The 19,527-nt window shown below is 35.4% G+C and overlaps 2 protein-coding genes across 3 annotated transcripts in view; both read left to right on the top strand.

The window, feature by feature from the left end:
• The window catches only part of LOC144359574 (beta-1,3-galactosyltransferase 5-like), a 68,493-nt gene that overhangs the window by 22,776 nt on the left and 26,190 nt on the right, over window positions 1-19,527 (top strand). The gene's annotated exons all lie outside the window — the stretch shown is intronic.
• On the top strand, window positions 9,420-18,694 carry LOC146729831 (uncharacterized). Its single transcript, XM_085495441.1, has 12 exons — window positions 9,420-9,663; window positions 10,169-10,312; window positions 10,583-10,713; window positions 11,547-11,618; window positions 11,736-11,831; window positions 12,726-12,814; window positions 13,208-13,310; window positions 13,477-13,579; window positions 15,575-15,682; window positions 16,673-16,768; window positions 17,522-17,620; window positions 17,816-18,694. The coding sequence occupies exons 1-12, from the start codon at window positions 9,453-9,455 to the stop codon at window positions 18,043-18,045; spliced, it is 1,482 nt and encodes a 493-aa protein (XP_085351567.1). The 5' UTR covers window positions 9,420-9,452; the 3' UTR covers window positions 18,046-18,694.

Consider the following 19,527-nt stretch of genomic DNA (forward strand, 5'->3'; position numbering starts at 1 on the left):
CTTTATTATCCTAACTACCATTTTGTACCGAATGCAGCGCGAATGTTTCTTAGATGCGTTTTCTGTTTGCGTTTGGATAGTGGCGCTTTTCTCTGCAAACTGTATCATCGTTTCAGTTGGCGGATTAAAAGACTTTGGTTTCAGGGTACGTATTGTCCATTTAACTTTCTGAAATTATTCTAGAACATGGTGTGGTTGCTACAGAAATATCTTAGTCTCATGCCCGGTTCTGTTAGATATTCTTGTTGAAAAAGCATACATTTCCCTCGTCCTGGCAAAAACAGGGTCGCCGAACCACGAATAAGGGATCATGATTTTTTGTTTAATGTCACAATATGCAATGCACGTGCTAGTAGCTTATGATGCGAGTGATCCCCACTAGAAATGCAGTTATCACAACGTTACACATTTACCCGTCTTTCCCTGATGTCTGATTTGAGCACAGGGTTCGAAATTAACAGAAGCGTATCACGGGAGGCAAATGATGTTGCTTTGCCGCCCTTCAAAATGTTTAAATATTCCTTAACTCTGTACCAGTGACGGCAACACGCGCGGGGGGGGGGGGGGTGCCCTCGTCGCCTCTCCAAAATCAAGCTGAAACCTTTTATGTCAGCAAATTTTGCCCCTCAAAATACAGGATATAGCGTTTCAGAGTGTCTAGATTTCAAACTTTTAAAGGGGAAGCATGCCCCAGACTCCCTAATAAGGTCGCGTTTTCGGCGAGAGGCTAGTGATCAGATTTCGCCCCTCCATGTAAAATTCCGTGCCGCCGCCTTATACGCATGCTGCAATACGAAAAAATCCGTATTATGAGTGGTTTTCAAACAGAAAGTCATGTCTGCCTACAAAAAAAAAGAAAAAAAAAGAGTATATTTGGTTTTCAATCGCAATGTCTTAATTCTTATGTGAATCTCCTAGGTGAATTCCCGATATGAATTAGTATCCAATCATACGTTCCGACCTCCTTCGCAAATAGAGGTTTTACTTTTGATTAGTATGAACATGCAGTGGAATGGCTTATTTATTGCAAATGTTTGTATGCATTTAGCGTTTTTTTTTTTCAAAAACCACTATTGAGCATAGGTACTCCAATTCGAGTGCCTCCCCTGTTTTGTATTTACAAATAAAATGTTAAGCATGACAAAAATTATGCGTTTGGTAAAGTGTTGCTGGACGTTGATTAACATTTTTGTGGCGCTGTATTTTTTTTTAATCGAGGACGCGCATGCGCATAGTTGTTAAGCTTTTAAAATGGCGGTGTCGAGCGCGAGTTGTAAACTGGCTGCTGGTAGACTAAGAAGTCGTTGTCAGACGGATCAAGGCCGAATTACCCGTTTTAATGTGGCCGAAGAGTATATCCAAAAAGGAATAGACCAGCCTGGGTTTTACAAACACATGGTTTTGTGGAAAGGTGATTATATTCAAATTGTCTTCTCGTGTGATTTGTGGCGCTGATTTTCTGGGTAACTACAGTGTGGTTTCAGCAGTGTCGCTTTATTACTTGAATTGATCATTTTCAGATTTGCGGGCATGGACATCATCATTTGTAGGTCAACAGTAATCTAGCTTTGTGAAAGTATTTCGGTGCCATCCATGCTTATAAAGCAATCAACTTTTCAGATAAAACATTGACGCCACTGAAAAGTGGTGGCATGTGAAATCTTGGGTAGCCACGCCCACACGTTGCATTGCAAGTTGGCAGCAAGTTTACTAATACTCCGGTGTTGTACCGACTTCGCGTTTAATTGAGAACACTCATATAATATAATATTGGTCGCTGAACAATTGAACATGCAATTCAATTGCCTTACTGGAAATATAAAAGCTGTCGAAATCCAATGTGATGATGTATTTTGACTGTTTTATTTTCAGGTAGAGGTGTATTTGCTGCAAAGAATTTTACAAAAGGTGATTTCCTTTTAGAATATCATGGTGAGCTATTAACTGGAAGGGAGGGTGAAAGACGTGAAGACAGCAAGGAAAGTGTATTTCGTTACTTTTTCAAGCATAAAGGAAAAAGCTATTGGTTAGTATTTTCTATTAATATTTTGGCACGTTTGACATTTTATTTTTTGACTAAGGTTTCCATCCATTTGTTGAAATTACTACCCAGAATGCTTTTTGCCTATCCCCCGCCGTTGCAATAGCATTTGTAATTCATGCATAGAAAATTCATAGAGATGACCCATAACTGTTCACATCATTTTGTCTATCAGTCTCAAGTTTCCTTGCATCTTAGACTGGTATTTGTAGTGACAAGTGATGCAAAATATGATAATTTTTGTTTGTTTTGGTATACCTTAATTTGTTACATATAAAATTTTCAGGAAAATAAATATTTTTCTGGAAAATTTACCAATTGCAGCTTCCTCGAGTTGGAGCTTGAGCATGATAGAAGATTTCTGAGTATATCTATAAGTCAATATACATTATGAATGGTAATTTAATCTGACAGCCCTTTACATAATAAATACTGTTGGTTACTAGTATAAAGAATTAGTATTAACTTCAGAGTAAGATGTACATTTGTAGAGCTATGTAATTTGTTTTTAACAATGGGCAATACTGTTTGTTTCTACCTGACAAAAGAAGTATTGTTGTCTATAAATAGTAAAATTGATGAAAGTTCCAATATATTTTTAAAACCATTCATGACCGCTCAAAAACATTATTACCCTTATTATTACATTATTACCAGGTACATTATTATTATTATTATCTTTTGTATTAACTCTAGGGAATGTAAATATTTTTTTCAAATTTTGCTACTGACCCCATGTTTTATTTTTCATATGACCATGTCCATTTTGTTTTAGAATGTTATTAATCATAATCATGTATGTAAAGCTGACTACAAGAATAAGTTTGTAAAGCACTATATAGGCTTGAAAGGTTATATAAACTCAAACTTGGTTAAAACTTGTTTTTTAGTGTCGATGCAACTGATGAACCTTCAAAAGGTCCTAAATATGGACGATTGGTTAATCATGAAAGAAAGCACCCAAATTCAAGAATGCAAGTAATAGAACTAAGGAGTCGCCCATACCTAGCATTGTTTGCAATCAAAGACATTGACGTTGATGAAGAGATTCTTTATAATTATGGACCAACTAGATTACCTTGGGAAGTTAAGGTAAATATCTATACTCTTACTGGAATTAGCTGGATGTCTGAAATACTGGCAGCCACTTTTTTGCTGTAAAAGGCGTTGCAGTGGTACTTACAGTGGTACTTACACTTAACTACTGTTGAGATATAGTTACACAATCATATATTGTAGATGATATTGGCTACAATGAAAGTTTTGTTTACTTGATAGTTTGTACATATTTGTACATATATTGACTGGGAAATGTTGTTGAGATTCTTTCTTGGTTGGAAGATTGTGTTTTCAGTTTTGATCATCTGTGTGTGAACTTCATTTCCTATAAATAGTATAGTAGAAAAAAAAATGTTTTGCTTCATGTAAATTTGACTATGTAATTCTGTTCCTAAAACATTTGGTCAACCTCTATGAATTAGCTTCACTCATGATGGCCTATAAAAACCACTTTACTAACTCAAAATTAATTAATTAAGCTGCGTTTTATTAGGCCTTGTTGAACAAGTTCCAAAATAGGGACTTGTGTTTTGGTTCCGTCTGTGTATACGTGTATATGTTCATTCATTGACAAGTCATAATGAAATACATATGCATAGGATTTGTTTGTCATTTTGTTGATCTTGATTGACTAGCAGCCATTTCTGTCTCAAAAGAAGTGTTACCCAGACATGCCTATGTTGATTTTGTTCAAACTTGGTATGAACATCAGGTGACTGATGCACATTATGATAGTTTCATGGTTTGATTCAAATGGCTGACTGGTCTTCATTTCTCCAAGATATTTTTTGTTCAAATTTAGTACAAACGCAAGACGAATGTTGTTTTTTGAAATTATGACTGACTAGCATCCTTTTCCAAAAACAATAAAATCTCAAAAATTTGTACCTGCCATTGTCATTGTTTCTCAGGGATGCCTTTGCTGATTTCATTTACTCCTTGCATGATCACTTTATTTTGTTTTGTTGATTCAGAATGGCCAACTGGTGATTATTTTAGTCCAATAACACACCAAAAATCAACATTTCAACAATTTTGTTGAAAATCATTACAAAGACAATACATTACACAAGTTGATTTATTTTGTTTTTGTTTCAATGACTTTTGAGAGACTAGTATATATTTTTGTTCCCTCACACGCTCGTAAACCGTTTCTCAGGCATGTCTGGGTCAGTTTTATTCAAACTTGAGAACATGACACTATCACGTGTGAATCTGTTTGGTGATTTGCTTCAATCTGGCAGCTATGCTTTTTTTTTTTCATAGTTTCATAAATATGCTTTATGCTTTAACAGATTTTGGTATGTAAAACATATATGTTTTGTTTTGCTATTTGATTCAAAATGTCCAACTGTATTATGTGTGGATTATGTGGATTTTTTCATAGGAGGTGTCACTTTGACTGAACAAAACATGAATATGATGCCATTTGATGTAACACCATATTTTAACATGCTGAATAATCTCCTAACATTTATTGTAATTTCTCTACATTTTCATTGTTTATATTTAATGCGGTCACTAAAAACTGAGCAGGGACTAGGGCATTGACAGTGACTTGTTTTGTAAATTTGTTATTTGCTTGACAGTGGTGGTATTTTGACTTGTTTGTCATATCAAAACATCAAAATGTTTTGTTGTTTTCAGAGCATTATTGGTGATTTTTTCTTGAAGTTTAGGTAATTTTCTGTTCTGGTTCCTCCTTGTCTTTCTTTGCATAATTCTCTGCCTTCATTGACCATTCTCAATATTTGGCTAAAACTGCCCATATTTTCTATCTTTTGAATATTATTAAATATTTAATCTGTATTATATCTACACAGTTGGATTTTTTATGTTTTGGCTTTTGGGTAGCTTTTTGTTTTGAGAATAATGTGCAAAATAGTATTCATATCAGCTGGTGTAGATTAGTGTCAGTAGTAACACAGAAAGCACATGTGTCTGTACCTGAGAGAAGTGACAAACATAAATATCATGCATCTAATTAGTATATGCTTTAAATTTGTAATCTTGTAATCTCTCTGAATAAGTTGGGAAAAACAAGTCTTTAGGTACTATTTGCAATACACTTAGTTCCTGGTGTACAGTTATAATTATCAATGCACTATTGCAAGATGTATGCTTAACCTAAATCACATTGGATTATTTCTTTATCTATAGAAAAAAGTTCCTGGTGGTGGAAACAAACAATCAGAATCATGTGTCATGAACAGTAATGCCTTACTTGCTTGTGTTGAGCTTGATGGCTGTAACACTGAACCTGAATCATATGTCACCCACAATGCCAGTAGTGAACCACCTGTTGACTGCAACACTGAACCAGAATCACACGGCACCTACAATGCGAGTTGTGAACAAGATTGTTGCAATACAGAACCAGAATCACATGTCAACCACAATGCTAGTAGTGAACCTGTTGACTGCAGCACTGAACCAGAATCACATATTACCCACAATGCCAGTAGTGAACCTGTTGACTACAACACTGAACCAGAATCACATGTCACCAACAATGCCAGTAGTGAACCTGTTGACTACAACACTGAACCAGAATCACATGTCACCCACAATGCCAGTAGTAAACCTGTTGACTGCAACACAGAATCAGAATCACATGTTAACCACCATGCCAGTTGTGAATCTGTTGACTTCAACACTGAACCAGAATCACATGTTACCCACAAGGCCAGTAGTAAACCTGTTGACTGCAACACTGAACCAGAGTCACATGTTACCCACAATGCCAGTAGTGAATCTGTTGACTGCAACACTGAACCAGAATCACATTTCACGCAGATTGACAGAAGTAAACTTGATAGTTGCAACTCAGAACCAGAAGCATGTATATTGCCTGGCAGGTTTGAGCCAGATGGTGGTATCGTGAATCTTGAATCGTATATTGCACATGGTTCGGATGGTGTCTACGTGAGACCAAAATCGTGTATAATACAGAATAGTGTGCTACCTGTCAGAAATGAACCAGATAGTGGCAATTTGAATTCAGGATCATTCATCTTACAGAACAGTATTTTACCTGCCAGAAGTGAACCAGATGGTGGCAACTTGAAACCAGAATCATGTTTGGTACACAATGATGCCAAAGCCAGTTGTGAACCTGTTGACTTCAACACTGAACCAGAATCACATGTTACCCACAATGCCAGTAGTGAACCTGTTGACTGCAACACTGAACCAGAGTCACATGTTACCCACAATGCCAGTAGTGAATCTGTTGACTGCAACACTGAACCAGAATCACATTTCACGCAGATTGACAGAAGTAAACTAGATAGTTGCAACTCAGAACCAGAAGCATGTATATTGCCTGGCAGGTTTGAGCCAGATGGTGGTATCGTGAATCTTGAATCGTATATTGCACATGGTTCGGATGGTGTCTACGTGAGACCAAAATCGTGTATAATACAGAATAGTGTGCTACCTGTCAGAAATGAACCAGATAGTGGCAATTTGAATTCAGGATCATTCATCTTACAGAACAGTATTTTACCTGCCAGAAGTGAACCAGATGGTGGCAACTTGAAACCAGAATCATGTTTGGTACACAATGATGCCAAAGCCAGTTGTGAACCTGTTGACTTCAACACTGAACCAGAATCACATGTTACCCACAATGCCAGTAGTGAACCTGTTGACTGCAACACTGAACCAGAGTCACATGTTACCCACAATGCCAGTAGTGAATCTGTTGACTGCAACACTGAACCAGAATCACATTTCACGCAGATTGACAGAAGTAAACTAGATAGTTGCAACTCAGAACCAGAAGCATGTATATTGCCTGGCAGGTTTGAGCCAGATGGTGGTATCGTGAATCTTGAATCGTATATTGCACATGGTTCGGATGGTGTCTACGTGAGACCAAAATCGTGTATAATACAGAATAGTGTGCTACCTGTCAGAAATGAACCAGATAGTGGCAATTTGAATTCAGGATCATTCATCTTACAGAACAGTATTTTAACTGCCAGAAGTGAACCAGATGGTGGCAACTTGAAACCAGAATCATGTTTGGTACATAATGATGTCAATGGTGGGTCAGATAGAGGCAAGACAAAATCATTAAAAAGAAGAGTCATTTTGCCATTTATAACCTCACCAGAAGAATTTCTCACCCCAGGTTATATTAATTCCTGTAAAAATGTACGTAAATCATCAACCTTGTTTAAAAAATATGATTCAAACATTGTTTTGGAATCAGACTGTGAATCTGACATTTCTGATTCTGAAATTTCTTTTCCATTTCTGCAATCTAAATGGGATAGAAGTAAAAATGTTGTTAAAGTTAGGCCTCTCACACCTGTACAAACTAAGGTTAAAACACATCCTTCAATGGAAGTAAAAACTGCAGCTACTCATGACAATGAAGATGAAAATGATAGTGAAAACTTTGAAGAAGACTATGACGATTCTGATGCTGACCCTACTTATGAACCAAATTCAGATTGTGAGTCGGATGTATCTTTTTCTTGTGAATTAGATATGCATAGTATCAGTGATGTGAAAACTACAGGAAATGACAAGCCATGGATGAAATCTAGCATAAGCCCCAAAGATAAGGCTTGCCAATCAGCTGCTATCTGTCAAAGTAGTGATAATTGTTCCAATAGTATCATTGTTCCTGATCTGTCGGATTGTGAGTCCGTTGAATTCAATACTGTGTCACCATTGTCATCAAAGTTTCATGGGAAAGAAAACAAGAATCATCAAAATACTTCTGCAGGTGAAATGAGCATGGAGTTTGTAAAGTCTTCAGAAAAAAGAAATCTGCCTAGTACATCATCTACTACAAAGAATCTTAAGAATGACATCCAAATCAGTTCTGTGAATCCTTCCTCGGTGCAGGTTCAAACAACAAATAATTCCAATAGGAAAAGAAAATGGGACAAATTTGCTTACTGTGTTTACTGCATGAACAAATATCCAAAGTTACCAAGGCATTTTGAGAATAAACACAGTACAGAGAAAGATGTTGTCTATGCATTAAGTTTCAGAAAGGGAAGTACCGAAAGGAAAATTTTATGGCAGAAACTGACAAATAAAGGCAACCATGCTCATAATGTTGAAATACTTAAAGATGGATATGGCTATATCATACCATACAGAAGACCATCATTTACAGTTCCTGTATCGCAGTATCTCCCTTGTCCTGAATGTTTGGGTTGGTTCATCAAAGCAGAACTGTATAAACACAACAAGACATGTCCTGTCAAACTGTTTGAAAATGCAACACCAAAAATAATTCACCGAAGAATACAACAAGTAGCAGGAATGTTATTACCACATAGTGATAATGTTACAGAGGGTATGGCAGACAGAGTGCTATCTAAAATGACTCAGGATGAAGTGGCAGTAATTGCAAGAAATGATGATCTTATCATAGAATTTGGATCCAGGGAATATATGAAAGTTGGTACAGAATCTGCAAAGATTCAGTACGTGAAGCAGAAAATGAGAGAACTTGCAAAACTTCTAATACAACTTAGAAAGATCAGTAAGAAAAATGCATCCTCCCTAAAAGAATATATTCATCCTTCAAAGTTTGAAATTGTAATCCAGGCAACACAGCAGTTGGCAGACTATAACCTTGATGATAGAGTTCTTGGAAAACCTTCTCTCGCATTAAAGTTGGGTCACTCTCTGAAGAAATGTACTACAATCTGCATGGCTGAGGCAATCAAAAATGAAGACTACCAACGAATTAGCAGCTAAGAAATTCCTTAAATTGTGTGAGATACAGTGGGCACAGTCGATAAGTTCACATGCACTTAATACTATGAATGAAAGGAAGAGAAACATGCCAAAATTTCTTCCATTAGTTGAAGATGTTGTGAAGGTAAACATGTATCTGAAAAAGACTGCCACTGATGCTTATAAAGATCTACAAGAAGATACAACCACATCAACCTGGAAGAATTTGAGCGAGATAACGTTAGCCCAATTGATTTTATTCAATAGGAGGAGTGGGGAAATGGAAAGAATGCTTCTAGAAGATTTTAAAGAAGTAAGGGGAGTCAATCAAGAAGCTGGTTCATCTTTGACAAGTTGGGAGCAAAATCTGTGTCGTTTGATTGATAGAGTTGAAATAAAAGGCAAAAGAAGAAGAAATGTGCCTGTTCTATTAACCAAGGATCACTGTAATCAGATAAAATTACTTATCGAAAAAAGAAAAGCTGTTGAAGTCAATGTGGCAAATCCATACATTTTTGCGTGCTTACAAAACTCACTGCGCCCAGTACATGCAACAGTATGCCTGAGAAAGTTTGTAACAAAATGTGGCATTGAACATGCTGAACGGTTCACCTCTACAAATTTAAGGAAACAAATTGCTACAATGTCACAAATCTTCAATTTGAAGGACAATGAGCAAGACATCCTTGCTGGATTTTTGGGACATGACATAAGAGTCCATCGAGAGTTTTACAGACTTCCACAGAATACATTACAAATTGCAAAGGTCAGCAGAATTCTGATGGCATTTGAGAAAGGAAATATTGGAGAATTCAAGAACAAAGGACTTGATGAAATAGAAATCAACATAGATGGTGAGTAGTGTTTTATCCCATGATAAATTCTGCGTTTCACTGCTATGACACTCCAACTATTGTTTTTACTCAATCATCGTCACCTTCTTTAGTTGTATGTCAAATATGGAACTAGCATATAGGCTGGTCACCTTTCCCTAAATTGAAATGCCTGAATTTGTTGATGGAATTTCAATCAATGATTATGGGGAATTGCTATTAGTATCAAATATACACTAGCCAACGATTATCAGTATTTGCTGACACTGTTAAAGATAACAACAAAAATTGTCCCCTTGTATATGCCAGCAGAAAAACCTGAATGACCGATAGAATGAACAGTCTATTGTGTATTGATATTAGGTTAGTATTTGTTCAGGAAATAGTTTTTATCAATGACACTGAACAATCTTTGCAGTAGTTATGCTGTAATCTCTTTGAGCACTGTCTTAGGACGAGAATTGAAATAAGTCGTATGATATTTGTCATTTGGCTTACTAACTTTTCAAAATTGTGTGAATTATAGATGAATGTGAGAATGAAGACCTACTGAATACTGGTAATATCATTGAAGATGAGGAATTTCAAGAAATGAATAATAATAATACAGATATAAATGGAAAACTACAAGACAAATGTATGCATATTGATGATGAAGATGTTTCTAAAGGTTTGTTCATATATTTAGTGTTCAGTTTAATTCACCATTTCCTAAGGCACTTGGTGTTCAGTATTTACATGCACTTAATACTATGAATGAAAGGAAGAGGAACATGCCAAAATTTCTTCCATTAGTTGAAGATGTTGTGAAGGTAAACATGCGTATCTGAAAAAGACTGCCACTGATGCTTATACAGATCTACAAGATACAACCACATCAACCTGATAGAAAAAGTATTTATTGTAATAGGGTTTTTGAATGGTTTATGTTGTTTTACAGGTGATGTAGATACAATGAAAGTAGGGCCCTACTCGATAATGAAGAACAGTATATTGGACCTGGGCCATAAAAAACAGCTGTCAGATGATATTGTGAACTCTGCTATTTATATTGCCACAAGAGAGAAAAAGGTATTTATTTTATGTTGAAAGGTTCTGAACAGGTGGAATGGTGATGGCTGAATTGGGAAGCTGAGTTTAAGATTTAATTGCATACTGAATGATAAAGATTTTGGTAAACTTTTACTTATTGCTGCTCAATGGAAAGAAATCTTGTTTTTCTTGTAGATATTCTGGTACAGGGTATCCCTGACCCTGACTGTGATAATTTGTTCAAAATTGATAGACTTTGTTCACATATCAATGTCACTTTCAATCAAACTTAAATTGGTATGATAACATATTTGGTTGTATTTTCCCTAATATTGATTTTGTAATTTGATATTTGACTGGTTACCATTGGTATTTGTGTTATTTAGTCTGTGTTTGTTTATGATGATTGTGGAGTGTGGGTCTCTCTGATTCTCTTTTCTGTCAACATAACAGCATGGCAGATTATAAGTCACTTGAGTAACTCCTATAATCTGTTAATAATTTGTGCTACTATTTAAAGATGCATTCTGATTGACCATTCTCTATGAAAGTTTGTCAGATCTGTGTTGAGCATTCACAATCAGACGAAATGAATTTTATTTATTTAGATTGAGTTATTCATGCACTGTTCATCACTTTCTGATGCTATCTGACGTGAATATTATGTAAAATACAGTGTTTATGTATTGAAATATATTTTTTTCATTAGTGCATAATATCCAAAGTGTAGTGCACTTCAACAGTTTTTTAGTACTTATTTCCTCCATTGGTGTCTGCTGTTATGCTTTGTTGCCACAGTTTATTCATTGCTTATCATTAAACATAATCTCCTTTATTTCATTGCTGACAATGTAATTTTATATTGTTTTCAGGCCATTCTTTTTTTTGACCACAATTTAATGACATCTATTTGTTTGAAGGGTGAAATGGCCAAACCAAAAAAGGTAATTATCATTTAATATTTTCCAGACTAGTCAGCTAGTGGAAATTTGTTTCTTCCATTTAGCAACAATTGTTACTAGTCATGTGTATTATTACTAATGCATACAATGTATTTACAGATAAATCTTTCCAAGTATGAGATGGTAATAGGTGCTATGTTTGAAGGTGGAGAAACAACTAATTCTGGCATAATAAATGGACATTGGACACTTGTGGTAAGTTGTAAAATACTTTAAATAATTCAGGCACCATTTTCAATTTTACAGTTGACTCTAAAATTCTTGTATAATTGTTTTCCATTTCCTTTGCATAAATCCATCAGTACTGAACAATTTTATTAGTCCCCGTTCGGATGATCCGTCCGTCCGTCCGGAGTCATATCTCAGAATCCCTTTGGACCGATTATGTTAATTCTTTGCATGTGCCTAGTATCTTATGTGGGACATATGCACATGCAGTGGTTCAGCGATTCGATTCAAAATGACCGACTAGCAGCCATCTTGTTTTTTGAAAATTTTGTATTTTGGACATGCTTTGTCAGTTGTCATTCAAACTTGGTACATAGATTATACATGCTAAGATACATGTCCATGACGATTTATTTTGCAATTGGATCAATTGAATTTTGCATCTTGTTTTGTTTTTTTATGTGGTATCTTGGATGTGCTCTGTCAGTTTTCATTCAAATTTGGCACATACATTTACTTTATACATGTTAGGATGCATGTCCATGACAAATTGTGACAGCCATTTGACTTTTTGGCCTTACTACTATATTTCCACAATTTATGTACCATTTTCATTCGTATTGGCACATACATCGTACATATCAAGTGTGTTTCATAATCAGATCAAAGATGGCAGAATAACGGCTGTTTTTATTTTTGGCCATATTACTACTACACGGAACACGTGTTTTGATGTAAATAAACAATCTGTTGTATACACCACTTGGAACTCAAGTTTCAAGGACACGCTCGCGACAACCCCTCTGCTTTAATATGACGAGCACAAAGAAAACTTTCAAATATTTAACGGGGACTGTGTCATTTTCAATGACTAGTTTATTTCTGTCCAATATGAGAATTGATTTTTGTAATGCTTTACAGGTGGTTAAGCAAAAAAGTCATGAAATAATATATCTGAATTCTACTGGTGAAAGTAAAGAGACAATGGTGACAATTCAGCAGAATTGGAAGTAAGTAGGAAGAGTTCAATTATAATTAATTTTTTTCTGTTTTTGCATAATTTTGTAGATTTTTAATTTAACTCAAAGTTCTGGGATATACTGTAGTATGAGAAATAGGTAGTTATTGTTTGAACATAACTATGTCCCCAAGAGTGTTTTGTTGCTATAACAAAATATGACATACATGTAGTTGTGGAACAAATTACCAAGAATTGGATAAGGTTGGATCCATATGCACTCCTACTTCAAGTATTATTCTTGATACAAGTGTTTGCTATAAATTATCAGTAGGATCCTGTGCCACCTACGTGCCATAGTTTACTTACCGTAACACAAAAAATGCACCTAACTCTTGCACAAGATTTTTCATTTTCAACAACTAAAATATCTGTTATCTTTTAGTAATTATGCAAGTAAGAAGGGTGAAGTCAGTACTTATACTATATTGAAAGTGGATCATACAATGCAAGATGATGCTGTATCATGTGGTGTGTTAGTCATCAAGGTAATTATGGACTTTCAGCTGCATTTAAAATTAAAATAGTGATATATTAAATGTCAGTGAAAATAAATGGTTTTACAGTACTTTCTCAATGTATGTATCATATATCAGGCCGTTGTATCGACAGCAATGTTTATTTTATTGCTGATAATGTCATATTACTTTTCAGTTTGCAGAGCAGTTTGCTAATGGACAGTCTACAAAATTAATGTATGACATGGACAATATAGTGCAATTTAGAGAAGATATATCACGTTGTATTGTAGAAGCAGGTAAGCTGCCATTTTTAGACATAATGAGAGACATTTTACAGTTCCCAGTCATGGCTGTACTTATTTCACTCAAATTCTGTATGATCATCTCACAAAGTTTTTTTTTTCATGATGTGATTAACATATTTCTGAAGTGAGCTTATTAGTCCCCGTTCGAACGTAGTCCGAAAACGGGGACTTATGTTTTGCCCTGTGTGCGTCCGTGCGTGCGTCCGTGATCACCTGTATCTCGAACATGCATGGGCCGATTAAGTTCAAACTTCACTCATACATCACACATTATATGGGACATATGCACATGCATTTTTTTCATGATCCGATAACGATAGCCGCATAGCGGCCATTTTAAGGCCGAAAATGCATCAAAATCAGACATTTTCACCATTCCGGACCCGGATCTCAGTTATGCATGGACGTATTTCGTTCAAATTTGGTACATACATTAAACATAATAGGACCTTATGCACGTCATATTTTTTGGGGGGGGGATCGGGTTTGAAATGGCCAACTGGCGGCCAATTTGTTTTAAAGAATTCAGTTCTGGATCCGGATCTGAGACATGCTTGGATTGATCGAGTTCAAACTTCACACACACAAGGTACATCATGTCACAAATATGTATGTGCATTTGTTTCATGATCTCATTAACGATAGCCAAATGGCGGCCGCTTTAAGGCCGAAAATGCATTGAAATCGCACATTTTCACCATTCCGGACCCGGATCTCTGTTATGCACGGACGGATTTCAGTCAAATTTGGTACATACATTAAACATAATAGGACCTTGATGCACGTTATTTTTTTTCTGGATCAAGTTCGAAATGGCCGACTGGAGGCCATTTTGTTTTAAAGAATTCAGTTCTGGATCCGTATCTGAGACATGCTTGGATTGATCGAGTTCAAACTTCACACACACAAGGTGCATCATGTCACAAATATGTATGTGCATTTGTTTCATGATCTCATTAACGATAGCCAAATGGCGGCCGCGTTAAGGCCGAAAATGCAGTGAAATCGCACATTTTCACCATTCCGGACCCGGATCTCAGTTATGCACGGACGGATTTCAGTCAAATTTGGTACATACATTAAACATAATAGGACCTTGATGCACGTTATTTTTTTTCTGGATCAAGTTCGAAATGGCCGACTGGCGGCCATTTTGTTTTAAAGAATTCAGTTCTGGATCCGTATCCGAGACATGTCTGGATTGATCAAGTTCAAACTTCACACACACAAGGTACATCATGTCACAAATATGTATGTGTATTTGTTTCATGATTTCATTAACGATAGCCAAATGGCGGCCGCTTTAAGGTTGAAATCGCACATTTTCACCATTCCGAACCCGGATCTCAGTTATGCATGGACGGATTTTGTTCAAATTTGGTACATACATTAAACATAATAGGACCTTGATGCACGTCATTTTTTTTCCAGATCAAGTTCAAAATGGCCGACTGGTGGCCATTTTGTTTTAAAGAATTCAGTTCTGGATCCGTATCCAAGACATGTCTGGATTGATCAAGTTCAAACTTCACACACAGATGATACATCATGTCACAAATAGATATGTGCGTTTGTTTCATGATCCGCTTAACAATAGCTGAATGATGGCCATTTTAAGGCCGAAAATGCATCAAAATCATGTATTTTCCCAATTCCAGAACCGGATCTCAGTCATGCATGGATGGATTTTGTTCAATGTGTTGTACATATGCAGGTGCATTTCGGTCATGATCTGCTTTGAATGTATATGTCACTCAAATATGAACGGAACGGGGACGTGTCATTGACAATGACTTGTTGAATTCTTGAACGTGATTTGATTCATTGGTATTTGGGACAAAGACAATACTTGAAATAACAACTGAATATAACATCAATTTATCTGTTTAACTGTTTTCTAGACATGCATGGTATAATTTTGTTCAAAATTAATTGCATTTGCCATATTGATTGTTCTGATAAAATTGTATTTTTTTTTATTTTTAGCTTCAGAAGATTCTAAGACGCACATGTCAAAGAGAGCTTCTGTGCATACTCCATCCCTAGAACTTAAGAAGACGGATTTCCTTTTACCTATGAAGAAATCTGTTGAAGGTAATTTTATTTCCCTTACCGTAGGACTAAACTTATTTTTAACTGTAACTAATCTGTGTTCTCAGTTGCAATTTTAACTTGAAACAACTCGTCCAAGAAATATTTTCTAGCACTTTATTAAATAACTGGCCACCGGTTATAAAATAAGTCAGCGGTGAGTCAGCTTTCCTAACACCACTGGTAGCACTTTATTGGTTCAGTGGATAAGGTTCCCACAGGGTCTCCTGAGTGGTCTACAACAAGCTTATTCTCAGATTACCAGGGTCACATTTGGGTGTCTGTGGTTGAGTTAGGGGTTTGCTATCTTAGTTGAATTACCCGGTCAATAGAGTCCTCTAACCATTCCTCCTGTGCGATTACCACTGGTACCAGTGTTAAATCCAAAGTACACCAGTATTATTCCAACTAATTAACAATGTAGGAATTTATTGACGTTAATGGTCTGGTTCAATCCGCTTTCCTATGGGTGCACCCCTACAATAGTCAAGTGACAGATAAGCTGGTATCGGCTTTCTGTGGCTGGTACACACATCTACAAATCCCCAGTCAATCCTCACTTGTTGGAGTCAGGATTCCAAGTTGGTTCAAAGTGAGTACACCATAACTATTAAACTCCCAACAATGTTGACAGTGACTTGCTATAAAATGTGTTAAATATCACTCTAGTCAACACAACTGTACAGGCGATTTCTCCTACTCAGTCCTAGTTGGTCACGTAATTTTTAGTCTTTGCAAAGTCATTACTTATTCTGACCAAGTTTTCAGCAAGTTACACTACACACTTGTCATAATAACACTTGTGTACGTTCTCTTCAAGTCTACGGTCACTGCTTTGCTTGTTATCTCTATATCAGTATTTTCCCATCCCATACCTACAGAAATTGTATTCCACCACAATATTTATCATGGGAAATGATAAAATGACAATTAATATTAAACAGCATTAAATTTTCTTTAATTATATTTTTATATCTATTAATTCAAATCTAGATCTTGCTGTGAACAAGACACAAGTTTCTAATAAAAGAACCTCCACATATTCTACCAGTGATTCCTCACCAAAAAAGAAGAAAAAATCAGCGGAAGGTATTGTTTTTATTTTATCTCTTATTAGTTATCGTGTGGTTGATCAGTACCAGATGCTGTAACATTATCAGACAATAACAGGGTAGTGCTTGAGGACAATGCACAAAAAAGATCAGCAATATACCAAATTGTCCGCACTTGTGAAGATTGTTTAAACAACAAATCCATTACTGGTCGTTTAAGTTAGAAAATCCTGGTCTTTTTAATTGCAAAATTACCTATAAACATGTTTTTGTATGCCATTTGTTTGTGAACGTGTTAAAGTCAGGACGCAATAACAACAGAGTTGTTGTCCTTTTTCTTGAGCACATCACTACATTTTGGGCATTATAATTGAAATAATGGATTTCTCGCTGCCATAATGGATGGAAATGGCCTCTTAAATAATGTTTTTTTTCTGCATCTCGCTCATTGAACACATCCCTGTACTAGTACTTGACCTCTTATTGCTAAATAATGTCTGGTAAATGGGTTTTCTGCAGAAAGTATCATTAGTTGTTGCATTCCATCAAAATCTCCTGCTTATAGGAGTAGAGTATTCATGCTTGTTTGGGAGAAATTTCCTGAATAACGTCTTAACTCATAAATTTGAACTGCTCGCAACAAAAAAGTACTTTCTTAGTGAATGTAGACAAAGTATAGTGTGCGAAACCTTCGAGGGTGTCATTCTTTTGGGTTTGTTTTCAGTGCTCCATTACTTGTGATTTCAGCTTCATTTACTAACTGCCTTGATTTGTGTTATTTTTATTCCAGATGTAATCATGTCATCACTGTATAACAAGAGAACTTCCACAGATAACCCTATTCAGTCAGAAACTAAGAAAGCTTATTTACAGAGAGAACCTGATAAAGGTATTATAATTGATTGATTGTATTCCCTTCCTAAGCACGAAGTCATATATATTTTCTCTCAGTTAAAAATTAATTTGTCTTGTGGTTTCTACATTGCTTGCTATCATTAAGTCTTGAATACTAGACAGTTTTATTTCCATGCACTAAGTTTTTTTGGACCTCTTTTGGTTTAATTACATTTTCTCTTGTGCTTAGGTGTGAGTGATGGGAAAAAGATGTGGACCACAGAAGAACGGACAATAGTTAAAAACTATTTTATGAGAAATATCAGAATGTTAAAAGTTCCTGGAAAGATTGAATGTACTAACTGTCTGAAAGAGAATCAAGTACTGGCCAGCAGGTCATGGAAAAACATAAAGTATTGTGTGTACAATCTGATAACAACATATAAAAGGCAATCAAAGTCAAAACAGCATTATTCTTAACTCTGGCTACAGGTCTTCTGTATGCCATTTAGTTGGTTGGGGGGTGGGTTATCAAATATGTAATACATGCAAGAATGAGTTTCATCTTTCTTACATGTGTCTTGAATGCTTCTGTTAGCATGTGCTTTCATATATGGTTATGGTCAAAACAAGTCAATTTATATTGATCCAGTATAAATTAATTTTGGTTTATGTGCTTGTCTAGATGCACTTCAAATAGAGCAGATAAATTTTCAATTATAGGTAATAACAGTATGCAAGATCAAACTTGTTTGCATATGAATAGATAAACTATGAACATAATTTCAAAGCTTCACAATATGATGAAACCTGGGCTCTAAAAGATGGTTATATCAGTTTCACAAACCTGTATCACACCTTGTTCAACACTTGTTGGGCACACAACAACCCATCCCATCACGCAGCATTGCCATATTTTTAGTGTTTAAGTATGGATGGTTTCATTGTGTGCCCCTCATACATGTATATTAAAACCTGAATATTTGATAATTTGTTGTCGTTCCACCCCCTATCCACCATTGACATTTGCTGTGATGATATCATTTACTTTATGTAACTATTGCTGATTTTTTTAATGTACATGTATTCAGTGTGTACCATTAAGAATAAAAAAAGGTATTCAAACAAATTTTATGTTCAGTAATGATTTATTATGTAGAGATTATGTTTTAGTTATGTTTGAAACATTCACTTTATATGTGTATAATTTGGAAATTTGAGAATGACTTCAGCCTTGGTAATATGCTAAAAAACAACAGTATTGACTTCTGTGTGAAGCATGTACTAATAAAGTGAGTATGAGGTTACCCTCTCTGTAATGAAAATGTTGGCTGCAATAAATGGAGTCACTTCCTTGTATGGAATATCAATGAAAAAGTTGGCAACAATAAATACAGTCCCTTCATTACTTGGAATATTTTGGTTTGGAAAAAATAAAGTCACTTAAATACACTGATTATCAATAGTTAACATTAATATATACAGTCACTTCATTGTGTGGAATATCAATTAATATTTTGCGAACACTAAATGCAATTATTTCATTGCATAGAATGTCAATGAATATTTTACGAACAATAATACAGTCATTTCATTGCATAGAATATCAATAAATATTGTGAAATTAATATATACAGTCACTTCATTGCATGGAGAATATGAATGAATATTTTCAGTGGCAGATCTAGAGGGGAGATTCTTGGGGTCATCAGTGAATGCAGACATTTCATTGAATGAAATATCAATGAATATTTTGCCATCAATAAATAAAGTCACTTCTTTGAATGGAGTATCAATGAAAATTTTGACATCAATAAATGCAGTCAATTCATTGCATAGAATATCAATGAATAGTGGCAACAATATATACAGTCACTTCATTACATGGAATATAAAAGGATTGTCTTGCAATCATTTCTAATTAAAAAGGAATATAGTGTAATTATTTCTGTTTTAGAAAAA

The sequence above is a fragment of the Saccoglossus kowalevskii genome, chromosome 21 (assembly GCF_978046115.1).
Source record: "Saccoglossus kowalevskii chromosome 21, keSacKowa6.1, whole genome shotgun sequence".
In the NCBI taxonomy this organism is placed as follows: Eukaryota; Metazoa; Hemichordata; class Enteropneusta; family Harrimaniidae; genus Saccoglossus; species Saccoglossus kowalevskii.